Genomic DNA, 15964 nt, shown 5'->3' with positions numbered 1-15964 from the left:
AACCAATTAATTGGTCGCTATGCGTTTCGGCGTTAACCGGTTAAATTTATAATTAACCCAGCACGTCAAGAACGATAAAAAAGCTAATATTTTTAGTTGAAGGCAAAACAAACAGGCTTGCATCATTCCCAAAAAAGAGCCCGCCGGAGTCAACCCAAAGCATTAAACACAAAATACGACGCTGAGATTATTCATGTTCGTAGAAAATCAGCGCTAATTGAACGTTAAATTATCACTTCGCTCTTGGAATTCAATCTATTTCTATCGCGCTAGAGTCGATTTCGGACTAATCGAAATCATTATTTCGACCGCAGAAATGTTCCTAATAGCTTCGATTAAGGGCATCCTCTCCGTTTTCTTCAAAAAAAAATCTCTCTTTTTCAAATTCTCCTTTCTCTCAAAACATTAATTAAAATCATCTTTCAATAAAAAATTATGAAAATTAATACCTTTGTCAAAGTTTTTTTTACTATACGAACGGTCGGTCGAGAAGAGCGATGAAAATCTTGGAGCGCGGTCCTAGGTGGCGCACTTTGGCGAAGCGTGAGCGTTCGCGAGTCTTTTTCCTAAAATTTAAGAAGATAAAATTCTCTCGTTACACTAATGGCTCCTCGGTTTCCTGACGGGATTTGAAGAAATGTGAAAATTGAACCTGAACTACTGTATTAATAGAGCTCTTTTAGTTTGTTACATGAAAAATTCAATTAGTTTATTAGTTTGCTTCTTCATATTTTCAGCAGAAAAACGAATCTTTTCATAACGATCGTTTCATGAAAACTGTAATTAAGGGGGGGGGGGTGGACGAGAATTTTTTCAGGGGTGATCGTAATTTCGCTTATACACATAGTCTGCATATGAAACTTATATTTTTGGAATCTACAGATTCTCCCGAATCTGTTGAGCCTAAAATCATTTGATAAAAATTAGATTTAGGGGTCGAAATGAACAAAATTGTAAAAAATTGACCATTTGTGGTGCATTTTCGCGAAAATGGCCCTACTTTGAGGAGGTTTTTGAACGATTTTTTCTGGCCAAAATTTTTTCTATTTTTCGCCGCCTGATTTTTACAACCCTTTTCTATCCACCAGTAAAATCAGATTTTGCCTATCTTATCAGGTTTTCCCGCATTTTCGGTCACTGAAATCCCGATTCTCGTCGACCCCCTCCTTAAGACTCTCCAAACCTACCGTATGTAGACGATATAAGAAAGTATGTATACTGAATAATATACAGAAGAGTATGTGACGATAGATACTATGAGAAATTTTAAACATCCTTCATTATCCTTCAATTACCCACATTTACCTATATATACCTTAGCATATGAATTCAGTGAGACTTAGAAGCAGTTTAGAATGCTGCTGTTTTATCCTCATTATATGAACCGGCGTAAGAAACTTCTTCGAGAAAAGATTCATTACAAATTACTCTGCAACGAGACCTTCTAAAATGTGATTATGTTTTAATTACATGAGAATTACACGATTAATACCGTGGATAAAAAGATTAAATCGATGGTCTTTTCTTTGAAATCTTCGGGAGAAAATGCTATTTTCGATGAATGGAGCGTGTCGGATAAGTACCGGTTTTCTGCTATTTAGCATATTTTGATTCAGATATATAATTTTATTTCCAGTTAATCAAAATCGCCATACTTGAAGTATTAGACGAATTGGAAGCAGGAGAAGCTGCAATAAGGCTTTGGTGAAGTAATTTCGCAGATACAGTTCGATACAGTAGGTTTTGTAAGGCACGAATTCTATGTTGTGTTTAATTGGTTCCTAATTCTTCTTCTTCTTTCATAAATATTTACAGAGTCTAAGCTTCGTTCCAGTGGAAGTCTTCGCCGATGATTTTGTAGAGTTCCGAGTTGTACGGTTTGAAGTACGAAACGAGGTCCTCTTTCAGTTTCGGGGAAAAGTTCGGCCCGCCACCTGCGCGCGTTCGACCCTTTCCATCACCCAGACATGAAGGCTCGCCAGTTTTGAGATTTTTGAAGCAGTAGAAGCCTGAAAGTAATTATAATAGCTTTAAAGATTCTTTTCCTAGGCAGAGTTGCAAATTTGGCTTTATTTTCGCTGAGCTGAGCTGAGTGAGAAATTCTCTGAGCTGAGCTGAGCTGGCCTATTTCGGAGCTCACTGAGCTGAGCTGAGCTGAGTTGGCCCTTTTCAGAGGTCATTGAGCTGAGCTGAGCTGAGCAGACCCTAATTAGAGCTGAGCTGAGCTGAGTGAGCTGAGTTGAGCTATAATTTACTGTTTTTAGTAGTGAAATTGTGTTAAAATCATTGAGCTGAGCTGAGCTGAATGATACTTGTCTGAGCTGAGCTGAGCCGAGCAGAACAGATCATATTCGAGAATAACTGAGCTGAGCTGAGCTGAGCTGATAAATTCATTTTCGAAAATCAGTGAGCTGAGCTAAGCTGAGCGACTGCTCAGCTCACTCAACCCAGCAAATTTGCAACTCTGTTTCTAGGCGCATTCGGTTTTGAGTGATTTGGTTATGTTTGATTGATAGGTTCATTCAGATTATGATCATAGAAGTAACCGTACTCTTGAAGTTGCGCAAAAGATAGAAGATCGAAGATGATTATAAAAGCAAGATTAGAATAAATTTGATGAGTTTTATCGATTTTAATCTTGTGATGATTATTCAAATAAGTACTGAGCCAAGGCTCAAAAACTTGAATTGTTCAGTCATTTTAATTGGCTTTTTATCAAAGAAATTATCTCGAATGTGCCTCCTTTTAATCGTTTTCATCAAAAATACTCTATTACACAATGTCAGTACCTTTATCTTTGTCAAATACGAAGTGGCTCTCCTTGATGATAGGTTCTAGTCCCATGAACTCTTGAGCCCGGAGGATGATCTGAAGATAAAACGCTGCGCTTCACATTATGCCACTAATTGATACCTTGGCCGGATTCGAGATCAGCTCCTCCCCATTCAAAATGAGCATTTGCTCTCGCTTGAATCCAGCGTCCAGCCAGTTTTGGAGGTGAACTGAGTACAGCCCGTTCGTCAAGATCGATGCTTCAACTTTTTTAAGGCTGAGAAACTCTTGATTTTCGCCTCAGATTTAGAGCCCTGGTGAGAACATGTGTGTATATATATTTTCCACGAGATGTTGCGACAAGCTGTGGAAAGACGACGATGGAAACAGCCGCTCAGCTAGGGTTTGAGATCCTGTAGCTCCCGAGACATACAAGAGTCTCAGCCTTTCCTTGTTCTTTATGAACATTCTGGATCCATTTCCGCCACTGTGCATCACCCTTCTCCTCCTTGATTTCATTCGATTTTGTGATGTAAGCTTCGGAAAATCCTTCAAATCCTTTCAGCCGGCTCTCTTCATCTGTTTCCTCCAGATTCATGTATTTTGACGTTTCCTGAATGGAAATAGTAGAATAGGTATAGATTCGCGCGGTTTCCACCGAGATGGCCGGAAAACGAACGCTTACCGATTTAAAATAGCCGGATTTTACTACATGAGTGAAGTCGGAAAAGGCTCTGTTGACTGGATTACAGACGATTGCGATCAGTTTAACAGTACTGTTCATCGCGTAGATTCTCCCAGGCACTTCTGGAATAACCATGTATTTCGGCGTCTTTTCATAAGTAATTTCTCCAGCGGACGTTTCTGGCATCAACGAGTGGTAGTATTCGATTCCTTTCGCATAATCCTCTTCCTTGTCGAAGAAGTGGACCTCGTCGTATCCTGGTGGCTTGAACAGATGCGGATGGTGCGCAAGGAAGTTTTGGAATGCCCCTAAAATGGTAATTTAATTAAAAGATTCTTAAAAAGAATCTTACCTGTTCCGCATTTCTTTGCTCCTATACAGATAACCTGGGGTAATCGCTTCTTCTTCTTGCCGTATTTTTCTTGAAGACAGCCTTGAAAAGTCATTTAGAACGAACATATAATGGAAGAATTTTAATTACCTTTACAGAGGCCATACGCCGCCTCCATCTTCATCTGCAGCAAGTTCAAATCTGCATTTAATTTCTTCAGGATCGAAATTGCTCTTCTGACAGAACTCATTTTGAGCAAATTAGGGAACTCATTTCCCTTTTCATGTTCCGCCTTTGCTAGGTTTATCAGTGCTTCGAAGAGCGAGACTCGTATGACTTCCGCTCTGTCTGGCTTTGAGAGTTCTTCGGTCGATACTTTGCTCAAGAAACGCTTCAGATTTGGGGTTTCGTTCATCCAGTCCAGGTTGAGCTGGTATTTTTGTTGCTTATTGTTGCTTTGAGAGCCTAAAATTGATCATTTTTAAGATTTTTTCCCAAAAAGAGCTGGTAGTACCTATTATATTTTGAATTGAACGCGGCAAATGACTTCTTAAATTATCATTTCCAGCGTAAACAAGAGCCAAAATAAATATATTCATCAGCACCCCGAGCATAATCATTCTTTCTGTTTTCGTCGCCAGTAATATTTCTCTGCGAATACATCTTATCATAATAAATTTATTCTTCGCGAAGCAAGAATCTCTCGAAATTGAAAATCGATCGATGGAGCAGTGCACTCGAGGGACCAAAGCGGTCGGTTGAAAAAGACAAATGTCCGATGATTTTGTCGGTAAATAAAAGCCGCGCAAAAGTTGAAGCGCTGAGAATTTGGTTTCAGTTACACCAGCATCGCCCGGAGGCCAGGAGCGCTGCACCTCCTCCATTATCATCCTTTTTCATTCAGTTTACGCATGAATTGTCCTCGACCGAATTTGCTTTTGTGGGAAAAATAATAATTATATCCTTCTTTATTCACTTTTGAAATTTATTTGATATTAATTCTGAAGGCAATGATGGCGACAATGTTAAAAGAAATAATGATTCATTTTACAGTTGAAATTATTGTCTTTTTTTCTTTCATCATTTTTTTCTTTCTTCTTCATCTCTTTTTAACTTTTTCGCTTCATTTTAGAAAAAAAAATAATGTTCATCTGTTTGGATGGATATCATTTTGCATTCCCAGTTTTATATCTCAAACAGGTTCTAAAAGAGGGCGCACGGTGCGAAAAATTCTCAGCGGGGGAGCAGATCGAACTTGATTCTTATCAGTCTGACCTCTCCCTGGTTACTAATGTTAGGCATCATAGTTTTTTCGAAGGAAAATTGCTTGTTCGGATAACGCGAAATAAAGTTCTGTCTGAAAAAGCGAAAGAAGGAAAGACAATTAGAAGTCCATTGTCGATCGACGTTCAAACAATCGTTTTTCGCTATGACTACGCAGCACGCAGCGCAATTCATTTCTATTTACATTTCGATCTTCTAAGGACGATAATTTTACAAATCGCTTCTTTTCTCAAAAAGTAACGAGAAAATGGAGGAAGCGGTTCCGATTCAACCGCCAGACCTTCCTCAGCCAGAGATTATTAACGAACAGCATGAGAATGAAGTGCCGAAGGAGCAATTTAATATCGAAGATTTGGAAAAAGAACTGAACCAGAGACACTCTTTTGAGGAGAAAGAATGGAACTTTGAAGCCGATTTTAAAGACTTAGAAAAGGTGACTTTTACAATCTTCGTTTTATGGTGTAAATTGTTTTAGAAATCTCATGAATATATTCAAATTTTCTGACTTATTTTTATTTGTTTTTTTTTTTATAACCTTGTTTTTTGGCACGTTTCATGGTAGTTTTTTGGCACGTTTTACTGCGGATATTGTCACTTTTTCGAACGCAATTTATTGGAGTTTTATGAAATTGTAGGCACTCGATGATGAGTCGGTTCAATACACCAACGAAGAAGCTGAACGAGTCGCAGGGCAACTCGAAGAAGTCCGCGTCGCGCTTGAATCTACTGGCGTCAATGTCGAAGAAGTTCTCAAAGACTTTCACATTGAGATTGAAGAGGATATGCTTCACGTGAGCTCTGTGAATGCAGAAGATCTCTTGCAGGAGGAAAAGCGCAGGATGGACTCGGAACTTGAAAGGGCGCGTCATGAGGCGGAAATCCAAAGAAGAAGAGAGCAGATCCTGGAGGAGCGTGCTGCAGAAGCGAGGAAAGAGCTTAACGACGAGACAAAGAAGAAGATTGCGTTGATTTCAGAAAAGAAGAAGCTGCTGCTTCTGAAAGCAAGGCTCGAGCAGGAAAAAATGGGGAAGGCGTTCAGCCAGGCTGAGTCCCAGCTTAACAAAGCCATAGAGGAACGACAAGCGGAAGTGAAGACCTTATATGGAGATCTACGTATCGCTTCCGAGCAATATGGCGGTGCACGTGATCGGCGATGGCGAGTAGAATGGACAAGAACGCCCCAGCCTATTCAGATCAAGATCGATTGCGTCAGAGGGCTGAAAGACAAGGAGAGGCTCAATCTGTTGAGGAAGTGTCTTTCCATCCTAGTGCACAGTCATTTGACTTTTTCTCATGTCGGAAAAAACCCGCACATGTTCGTTTTCCTGTTGAGCCTGAAAAAAGATCCCAATCGGAAAATATGGAATAATGGTCTCACTCTACGACCGGCTTGGTGGCCATCCCATGCAGTGGAGTAAACTAGGAAAAAGGATATGAACTTCATCGGTAGTAGGGGGTTATCATTCGGCCTGCCCCTAAGCCTAAACCTAACCCAGGGGGCTACGCCCCCGGGACCCCCCACCTAAGACCTTAACCAGGGGGCTTCGCCCCCCAGACTCCCTTTAAGAGTTCCCGGTCCCTAACCCTAACCATTAGCTCAGATTCTAGAGATATTGGATGGCTCGAATCATAGGCCCGAATGATAACCCCTCTCTTCGACTTCATCAGGCGTCATGATGATTTGTAAGCCGGATAATAATCATGCCTTTCCATAGAGTCGAAGCGTTGGGGCAACTCGACACTTCCTGTCGCGCATACTGGAAAGTTTTTTGCCCAAGAAATGAAAGTTGATCAGTCCGTCTACACTGTGGCTCCAGCAAAAGTCGATCTCAAGCCTGGGATGATCCTGACCTTCGAGCTTTTTCTCCTACGAGGTTCACAGTCGCCAACAGATGTGGCAGTGGCTTGGGGCGCGTTTCCAATCTGCGACGCAAATTTTGACATCATTTCTGGCAAATTCAAGGCTCCCTTGCTCCGTGGCCACATGGATTCGCAGGTTGATCGGCATGAGCGCATAGAACAGCTTATCTCCGCTGATTTAGACCATTGGCTGGCAAATATCTACTTTGAGATTGTTCGTCTTCCAAGGTTTTTGGCTGGCCAGAAAGAATATGAAGTAGAACTGCAATTTACGTCTGGGCTTTTGAACTCGCCAGGGAAGGATCAGCAAAGACTATGTTTCGTTATTTCAACATAAATGCTTGAACCACTCTTAAGATCGACTTAAAACAAACGAGCCGGTGTCCGTTGACGGAGAACCAGTTTTGAAGGTGTTGGATGAAAAGGATAACTATAGCAGTTTGGCGCAATCGAAACCACAGGTTTTCAAAATCTCTGATAATCGAGTCATATTAGAACGCTCTTAGGAACTTCTGAAGAAGGAGAAAAGTCAGCTTGGATTATCCCGTGCGGCAACATATCTATCAAAGGCATCGTTTGAAGACAAGGAGGTCGAGAATTCAAAGACAATAAAGACAATGACGATCGGAAGTCGCATGGCAATTTCTAAGATGCAAAAAGCTGAAGGGTCGGACTACGATACAGATGACGAGGAAGACTGGGAAGCGGTAGAAGGTGCTGATGGTCTTTACTACAAGCATCACTACACATCTCCTGCTTTGAAATATTCGGATCAAGTCACTGCACTTTTGCCAAAGAATGAAGCTATCAATAAGATTTTGGAGCGCTCCCAGGTTTTTGAGTCCACTATCAAGAAAATTACTGTGTTCCTAGCCGAAAAAATACAATCACCTGGAAACACTTGAGCAGCATCGATTTTCTGTCATGAACGAGTATATGAAATCAACTCGTGAGGTTATCGGTACGTCATCAGAGAAAATTCTCGTGAACTTTTAATAGTAATTATTTTTGACGAAGCACTGGAATTATTACTCTCTTCTTGTAGGGGTCGGTCGCGAACGCCTAACGTACTGTTCAAGAATGTTCCGGTCCGAGCTCGGCATCTCTCAGGTAAACACGTGTGCGAACATGTTTTTACTAATTTGGGAAAAATGAGAAAACATATTCTTCCTGGACAGAAACAACGCTCTGTTTCCATATTAATATTTCCATGCAAGGTGCGCACGATCGAATTCTGGACTTTTATGCTGCTCGTTGTGTTGATTTTCTTCCCACGGGTTTACATTCATTATATTGGCCAGTGGATGATGGTCAATGCTGCGGGATTTCCACCTGCGAAGTTTGAGTTTCTTCCCTGGACAGGTAAGGTCAATTGATTCTCTTCTGAAGAAAAACTCTTTTTCAGTCGAATTATCGTACCAAGAAGATCGTCTATCAACAGGCATGACAGTCGGCGTAGTTCTTATGGGCCCCTTGTTCAATATACTCGTCTTCTCCCTCCTCGCATTCTTCGCCTTTCTCTTCATTCGCCTATCTGGCGCATTTCCTGGAATCCTCTCAAAAACGATCTTGATCTACGGCATCTGGTGCATTTTGGACCCGGCCGCCATTCTCATCGTTGACTGCATTCTTGGCCGTTTCGGCACCGACGATGCTTATTCAAACGATGATATTCCGATTGGAGATGCGTTCAAAATCTACTGGCACTTTAAGGGCGTCTCTGGAAATGGCGTGGTAGGAATTCCGATTACGATCTTTGTCTATCTTGTTTTGATGCTTCTTGCTTCTACGGTCCTCTATGTTTACTTCCTTAAACTTCATAATAATGGGAGACTCTTGGATACCTATCACCGGCTGCATGGAGAAGATGAAGATTATGTCATTCCTTTCGACTTGGAAATTTCAGCTAAAGAACTCGCTCACATTTGCCGAAAGAGCGAAAATTGGCGCGGTAACGAAGGTGAAACTCGCAAAACAGTCGTCAACGACTTTATTTGGGAAGAAGAAGACGACGAAAGCGAGGACGGAACGAGCAGAAAGTCGTTCGACGAGAGATTTGAAGATTTCAAACGCGAGGTCACCGTACACGTGGCAATCTTTACCGTGCATCTCGACGGGCTGCGCGAAATCTACCGGCAGTTTCTGAGATTGCCAAGTGGCGCCATTATTGAGGTGTTTGGTGATATTTCCAACGCGAAGCTTTTGCCCGATGTCAAGGTTGCTGTGATGAGGAAGCAGAACAATTATGAAGAAGCAGCCGTTCGGTAAGTACTTCTTGAGTTTAGTTCTTGGTCTAATTGCTACCCTAGAAAGCCAAAATCAGTTGAAAAGAAGAAGAAACGAGCTCCTGCTCCTCCACCACCTGCGTCTCCACAATTGACGAGAGCAGCTTCTATGCGCTCTAGCAGGAAAAGGGATCAAAATGTAAATGATTCTTGAGTTTGCTCATTGAAAGATTTTATCTAGAGTTCTTTGCATCCCTTGTAAAGAGCAGAAAGCATCCGAAGCCGAGTAAGCTCAGCTGCGGCTAGTGTACGAAGTCGAGCAAGCGTCAGAAGCCGCCGTAGTGGCACTGTGTCCCCGAAACTCGAAGGCGAAGAAAATGATGCTTTCGAACCATAAACTGTGTCTTGCAGTACGATTGAGGGAACACAAGAGCTTGTATGCTGTGCATTTTCGTTTTTCTGTGCATTTCAGTTTTTCTTTTTCTAATAAACATTCTATTTTTCTGAAATTTCAATTTTGACGGTTAGAACTTGGGTGAACTCTGGTCGAAAAACATGCTCTTTTCCGCCGCAAAAGTCCGTTTGCAAAATATTTTCACTCAGATTTTTAATTATGAAGTTAAGAGACCATACAAGAGAAAGATTTTGTTCAGTTTTATTTGCTTGCTTGAGTTTTGACTTTGAGAAAAATGAACTGGACCTTTCAGAATGTCTGACGATAGCTGGGTTTCCGAGTGCTCTTCCTGTGGATCAACCAACTGGATTCCAACTGGTGGGTGCATGGGAGACTGCTGTGGAAATTGTGGTTGCGGATGTTCTCGATCAGGAAATGGTCGATGATTCATCAATTACCTACATTTTATAAACTGTAAATAATATACCGTCTTTAATATACAGAATATTATGTATACGGTATACGGTATGATATGTGGTTTTTTTTCTAGCGTTTATTTTTTGTAATATAAGGGTTCGAGAAAAATCTTTACAGAAAGGTTACAGAGAAAGCTATAAGCTTAATTAGTCAAAAATAATCTTTTGAACTGAATGAGTACTACTGATAGTACTGATGGTATCATACAAGGTGTCATTGATAGATTGTCTATCTAACAATCTTTTGAAATCCTATCTGATGATCATAATTATTTAAAATTTGGCGGCACATTTGGCCTTACACTTTTTCATGTAAGCAGCTTTACTTTCAGGCTTTTTCTCGAACCCTAAACACTAAAAAATTGAGCTATCATTATTATGTCGATTTTATTTAACAATATGACATCATAAGACCATATTACAGCCAATTAGATATCCACCGCAAACACCTGCCCTGACAATCTGACGACTATTCAATGAATACTTTTATTCTGTAGATTTATTGATAGGAAATTAAATATAACTCTTGAAAAGAATATTTACACACGAAAATCAGCCGTTCGACTGATTGTTGTTTTTTGTCTGTTCTTTTTCGCAAAAGCTTAGTTGGTATCAGGAAGCGTATAATATTGTTTGAAGGTGGACTTGTACATTCTTGTCAAAAATTATCGGGCAAACGAACAAGTGTTTTTGGAGTTGTTCAAGGAAGAGTTGAAGAAGGAGGTCATCGGTACTCAGAATGAAGAGAGATACAGTCAACGGTCAGTACGCTTAGTCGCTGATCTTGAGTTCCTTCAGCGCCGCAAGCTCTTCTTCGTACTTGTCGATGTTTCGGTTCATGATTTCTTTGCAAGGGCCAAGCAGTCGTTCAAAAGCAGATACATCCAAAACTAGAAATGAATGAATAGCAATGATTTAAAAAAGACCATTTTTGGCTATAAAACATTCACAAATATTAATGAAAAGTTAATTTATTGCCCATAAAAATTACGGAGTGTTAATATATTCTGGAAAAGAAAATTAATTATTTTTTGTTGAATAAATTTTGTGACATATTTCAATCACCTGACATTCCTAAAAAGGAACACCTCCTTGAGATGAAAAAATAAGGTGTTTTTTTCTCAAGATGAGGAGATGCCCCCTAATAGGCCCCATTTTCTAGCGATTTCAGACCCGCTTACCTCCGCATTTGACATCTTCGGAGGCAATGATCGTCGCGTTTCGAGGAGCCTTTGTGATGAGTGCCACTTCGCCAAAGCATTGGCCGGATTGGAGAACTTTGTCAAGCACCTTTTCCTCTCCCTGAAGTGTTTACGTGAAAGTCTATTCTTTGCAACTACTGGTAGAAAGTTCAAGTTCGAAAAATGAATCCAAAGGAATTTTCAAATTTTAGTGCTCTGGATTCATTTTTCAGAAAAGAAAGCGACCACTCGTGCTAGTAGAAATTTTTAGTTAGAAATGAAAAAATCTAAATTTTGATTTGTCCAAAATAGTGAGTTAATTTTTGGTTAGATTTTCTGATTCGCAATTGATTGAAACCACACAAGATGAAAACCAACAAACCTGTTTTCCTTGCTTCTCCTGGAAGAAATGTTAATTTTCTCTTATCAATTTACAGCTTTTAAAATTGATAAAGCTTAATTGAAATGGTAGACTTACATCGATGTTGAGATGGATTTTACAAGTTCCAGAGATGAGGAAGTAGACAAAGGAGCCAGCATCGATTTCGTCTCCCTGAAGATGCGCGACGTTAAATTGGAATAATTGGTAAAGCTGACTGTATAAGTTTGAATTGATTACGCGGCGAATCAATATTTAGCCAGGCAGCCAACGAGCTAGGGGTGATTTGCTGCGAGTGGCTACGGGACGAAACGATCAAAATGCACGGGCGAAATTATATACCGTATACAGTCACTGTATAAAATTTATACTATAAATGAATCTATAACTGTACTCGCCTGTCTGATAATTGCTTCTCCAGATTTGTATTTCTTTTCTTCCATGACGTCGGCCACTTTCGAGATCTCATTTTCCTACAAAATCAAAGTCAAAATTAGCCAAAAACTAAAGTGGTCTTACATCAAGGTTTTGCAGAATTTCGACTGTTTGAAGGAAGGCCTCGTACTGTGATCGCTTCTTGGCATTTGCTTTGACGATGATCTGACGGAATGTTTTTCGATCCTAAATAGCAGCATTAATTTCAATTCAATGAAGATTAATCCGAAGCGGAATCGCCGTTTTCTCACGACGCTTTTTTAATTATTTAGCCGCTCTTTTTTTCTCAAACATCTGTTAATTTATTCAAAAGAAAAGTTCCGGTCCGATGACGGCTGGGCTCGGCAACCTGTGTAGAAAACCTGAGTCAGGGTCTGAAAGCACTGAAATGAAAAGCCGCGTAGCGGCTTTTTTTAAAACGAAGCCGCAAAGCGGCTTCGCCAGAATTTTTAAAAGATCGTAATGGTAATGTTGGCGAAGCCGCTTCGCGACTTCGTTTTTAAAAAAGCCGCTACGCGGCTTTTCATTTCCGTGCTTTCAGACCCTGACTCAGATTTTCTACACAGGCTTCCGAGCCCAGGATGACGGAACAGCAAGAAAACCTTAATCAGCTTAGGACAACTTACAAGACTCCAAATGACTCCAGCTTTGCTACACTTGACAGTTGCAGCTCGCGGGGTGTTGTACATCAGAGCAAGCTCGCCGAAGAAACCAGAGTCGTTATACGTAAACACTTGCTCCGGCCCGTTTTCTTTATTAATATAAACATCGTATTTTCCACTGAAAAATGGTTGGATAAATGCAAAAATGGGTAAAACCACCTGTCGATCACGTAAAAGTTGTCGCCGTCGGCGCCCTGTTGGATGACGATGTCGTCGACGTTGATTTTACGTTCTTCCATTGCGTTGATAACGTTCGTCAGTTGTTCCTAAATGGCGCTTGTTTTCGTACTTTGAATGGTGGGAATACCTCATCTAGTCTATTCAAGAGCATAATTTTGTTGGAAACTTCTTTTAATCGCTCGCGCTGAGAGTCTGTCTTTGGCACGACCTTGAGTGGCTCATCGTCGTCTTCGTCGGGATTGTATCGTTCGGCAGCGACGGACTTTCGCCCACCACCAGTTCTCGCTTGGTATTTTCTCAGCATTTCAAGCTCCTCTGAAAAATACAATTAATTTGATTTATGATCCGAAAATTGGAACTGATGCGCCTAATTTTCTCTTGTAAAACGCAATAGTTAATTGGACTTTTCACTCGATAAGAGTAATTTAATTCAATAAATCAAACTAATATTCACATAAAAAGTAAGAAACGGGCCTTGATTTACGTACTACGTTTGATGAAAATTAAATTTAAACAATTGTAAATTACTAAAATATATCGCAAAAATGCATTTTAGTTTATGGCTGTTTTGTAAGACGTCTATTTTGGGACTATAGACGTCTATTTTGTAAAATTATAGCAATTTTTAATGATTAAAAGCTTGTTAAAGTGTGTTTTTACTCAAAGAAAACGCAATTTTTAATGTGTTTTCAACGGATTAAATAATATTTGACAACTCAAAAATGAGCATAATCCGCCTGAAAAGCCGGCTCTTGATTGACAATTGTAAACCTCCACTTTTACCCGAAAGATTGATAATTTAAAGAAAACGAAGATAAACTGGTTTGAAAAGTGATCAGTTTTGAACCCATTAGAGTCGAAGATAAATAATGCGGCGAGTGTGCGAGGGGAGTAAGGTCAAGCCAATAAATATCTACCTTCATCTGGCTCGTCATCGACCGAGCTGGCGTTTGACTGTGAGTTCGAGATTTTCGAGTTTTTAAGAGTTGGGGCGTTTTCCTCGCTCTGCTTGATCTCCGGCTCAGTGGCCGGCTCCTGCTCCGCCTGAGCAGCCTTGTCCTTGTTCCAACAAGGCAGGAGCTTTTTAAAATTCATCTCTTTCAAAAAAGGCTTGCTTCAGTGTAAAAACTAAATCGCCTCCGCTCTAAGCTCTAAGAGTTAAAATAATCAATTACTCGAGATTATGACCGTGGAAAGTAAATAGAATCCAGCTAAAAAAATCAATTTTCAGAACACTTTTTTCAAAAAAAAACTTTCGAAAAATTCAATAAATTTTTGCTGGATTTTCAATAAACCCCAATTTTTTTCTTGGTCAATAATTAACAACGATTATCATTTTTATGGCTTATATAAAAAATTTTCTTACAAAAAAAGTAATCAATCAAAAATGCGCCCTTTTCCTATTTTGCCGCTTCTCAACTGAATCTCTCTTATTTTTCCTCCTTGTCTTCAACAATAAATAATCGGCGTTCTAGAGACACTCTTGATTTTAAAATGGTGAATTTATTTTTTCTGGTCGTCTCTGTGTGCCTTATGAAAATGTAGTTCGAGCAGGCCCTTGGCAGTTGCGAGGGACGTCATTTACTCTCCCATAAAAGGCGGTTTTAGCAAAAAGAAAGACGACGCCTAAGGCTAAAATCATTCGAATCCGCCTGAAGGTGTCTCACACGCCCTTGGGCACACGCGCCGCCGGCTCCTCCTTTGATGAGCGCCTTTTTCGACCCTCTAGTGGCGCCTCGATCTTGAACTTGCTCAGAATTTCGGATTCCGGCCACTTCGGAACTTTTTCCAAATTTATGAAAATGTTATCGGCTTGTTAACTTTTTCTATCAGAATCGAGAAGAAGCGTAAGACGGAAAACTCCTCTTCTTGAAAGGAAAGTTCATTTTTCTATTCACAGTTCAATTGATTCTTGATGCCTATCTGACAAGCGTCAGACAAGGTGCCTATATAAAATAGTATAAAATTTACGTTTATCGCCGAAAATATCTTTTAATTAGCTCCTTGTCAGCTGGGGTCAAGATGTGAGATCTCAATTTTCATATTTGTATCCGAGATTCTTTATTCAAGATTAGCTACATGTATTTTCTGCATTTACGTCAAAAATAAGGTGTATTAATGGAGAAAATACAATTTAGTAATATGAAATTTCAATTTTGATAATTTCAATTTATAAATTCTTAAGACTGTAACTCACGCAAATCGTCAATGTCCATCGCGTCATCGCCAGACTGGTTGCCGTTTTCGTCGACGTCCATTTCTACTGTCAGATGGGTTACTCTCTTGTCTTTTCAAAACTAATTCTCTATTCTTTGCTCCGTTCTAGCTGTTTTATGAGTTTTCTTTTGTCTTCAAAACTTTTCTCCTTCTTTTCTTCTTTTTTTTTCTCAAAAAAATTCTCGCTCAGTAAGTAAAAAAAAACCACGGGTGGGATCCCGATGACAGTGGCCTCTCAGTGCCAAATACAAATCTTCTTGTCTTTATTGACCGTAGTCTTTACGCCCCGTCAAACGACGCGGCGAAAGAAGACCACCTCAAATAGCTAAACGACGCCCAAGCCCACTCTAAGCGACGCTTAGTAAGCGTGCCCAAATGCGCATTTGCTTTATGACGTACATAAACTTACGCAAAAAAGAGTAGCGAAGAGATTAATTGACAAATTAAGGGTGTCTTCAACGATGATACCAAAGTTTTGCCGGCATTTTAGGTGTCTAACGGTTCTTGGGAATCCTTTATCTTATCCAACCTTACGTAAAAGAAAAAGCAAATCAGAAGTAATCATCGATATTATCATACTTATCAGGTGCTTATCATCCTAATAAAAGTTCTAAATAGTAATAAAACTTAGATAAGAACAGCTTTTCTTTGTAATTCAGCAATATTAAAGATCTTCATCTACGTACTTAAGTATTTTAGTAGCGGTAAATTTCTTTCAGATTTACTTTTGCGGCAAATAATTATCCTTTATGTAATTTTTAACGACCAATTTCTTCATATTATGATAATATCTAAAGCAAAGTACCCCGATTCCTTTAGCCCGTAAAAATGAAGAAAGCGGTCGTTATTAAAATTCTGACGAAAGAAGTGTTCTCTCACAAAA

General features: G+C 39.9%; 3 protein-coding genes across 4 annotated transcripts; 1 reads left to right on the top strand and 2 right to left on the bottom strand.

Moving 5' to 3' along the window:
* Positions 1-1619: 1619 nt before the first annotated feature.
* LOC145702069 (heparan sulfate glucosamine 3-O-sulfotransferase 1-like) lies at positions 1620-4583 on the bottom strand. The gene is made up of 8 exons (XM_081779279.1): positions 4303-4583; positions 3939-4253; positions 3810-3890; positions 3458-3765; positions 3202-3385; positions 2914-3038; positions 2790-2868; positions 1620-2009 (listed from the first exon to the last, which is right to left on the bottom strand). Exons 1-8 carry the CDS (start codon positions 4457-4459, stop codon positions 1819-1821), a joined length of 1440 nt encoding a protein of 479 aa, XP_081635405.1. The 5' UTR covers positions 4460-4583; the 3' UTR covers positions 1620-1818.
* A 657-nt stretch (positions 4584-5240) lies between these two features.
* LOC145702067 (uncharacterized) lies at positions 5241-9371 on the top strand. Its single transcript, XM_081779278.1, is given in 11 exon segments — positions 5241-5505; positions 5708-6302; positions 6418-6518; positions 6796-7228; positions 7290-7393; positions 7439-7765; positions 7806-7893; positions 7978-8042; positions 8150-8294; positions 8338-9196; positions 9242-9371. Coding segments are annotated over 11 exon segments (3033 nt in total). The 5' UTR covers positions 5241-5319.
* Positions 9372-10499: 1128 nt separating this feature from the next.
* LOC145703710 (cAMP-dependent protein kinase type II-alpha regulatory subunit-like) lies at positions 10500-15199 on the bottom strand. Of its 2 annotated transcripts, none has more exons than XM_081781101.1 (9): positions 15062-15199; positions 12992-13179; positions 12844-12950; positions 12649-12802; positions 12107-12208; positions 11982-12060; positions 11687-11757; positions 11209-11329; positions 10500-10917 (listed from the first exon to the last, which is right to left on the bottom strand). In XM_081781101.1, the coding sequence occupies exons 1-9, from the start codon at positions 15120-15122 to the stop codon at positions 10799-10801; spliced, it is 1002 nt and encodes a 333-aa protein (XP_081637227.1). In that variant the 5' UTR covers positions 15123-15199; the 3' UTR covers positions 10500-10798. The 2 variants fall into 2 exon arrangements, with proteins under 2 accessions (XP_081637227.1, XP_081637226.1); XM_081781100.1 differs by lacking the exon at positions 15062-15199 and adding an exon at positions 13782-13963.
* Positions 15200-15964: the final 765 nt, after the last annotated feature.

This window comes from Oikopleura dioica, chromosome PAR (assembly GCF_907165135.1).
Source record: "Oikopleura dioica chromosome PAR, OKI2018_I68_1.0, whole genome shotgun sequence".
In the NCBI taxonomy this organism is placed as follows: Eukaryota; Metazoa; Chordata; class Appendicularia; order Copelata; family Oikopleuridae; genus Oikopleura; species Oikopleura dioica.
The sequence above is the reverse complement of the archived record's forward strand: the minus strand, read 5'-3'. Positions and strand labels throughout refer to the sequence as shown.

Coding starts and splice junctions, on each gene's coding strand:
- LOC145702069 (XM_081779279.1), bottom strand. CDS start 4,459: ATGATAAGATGTATTCGCAGAGAAATATTACTGGCGACGAAAACAGAA. Junction 3,766..3,809: donor AGCAAAGAAATGCGGAACAG/GTAAGATTCTTT, acceptor TTACCATTTTAG/GGGCATTCCAAAACTTCCTT. Junction 3,039..3,201: donor AAAGGCTGAGACTCTTGTAT/GTCTCGGGAGCT, acceptor GCCTTAAAAAAG/TTGAAGCATCGATCTTGACG.
- LOC145703710 (XM_081781100.1), bottom strand. CDS start 13,959: ATGAATTTTAAAAAGCTCCTGCCTTGTTGGAACAAGGACAAGGCTGCT. Junction 13,180..13,781: donor CGATGACGAGCCAGATGAAG/GTAGATATTTAT, acceptor TGTATTTTTCAG/AGGAGCTTGAAATGCTGAGA. Junction 12,209..12,648: donor CTGGAGTCATTTGGAGTCTT/GTAAGTTGTCCT, acceptor GCTGCTATTTAG/GATCGAAAAACATTCCGTCA.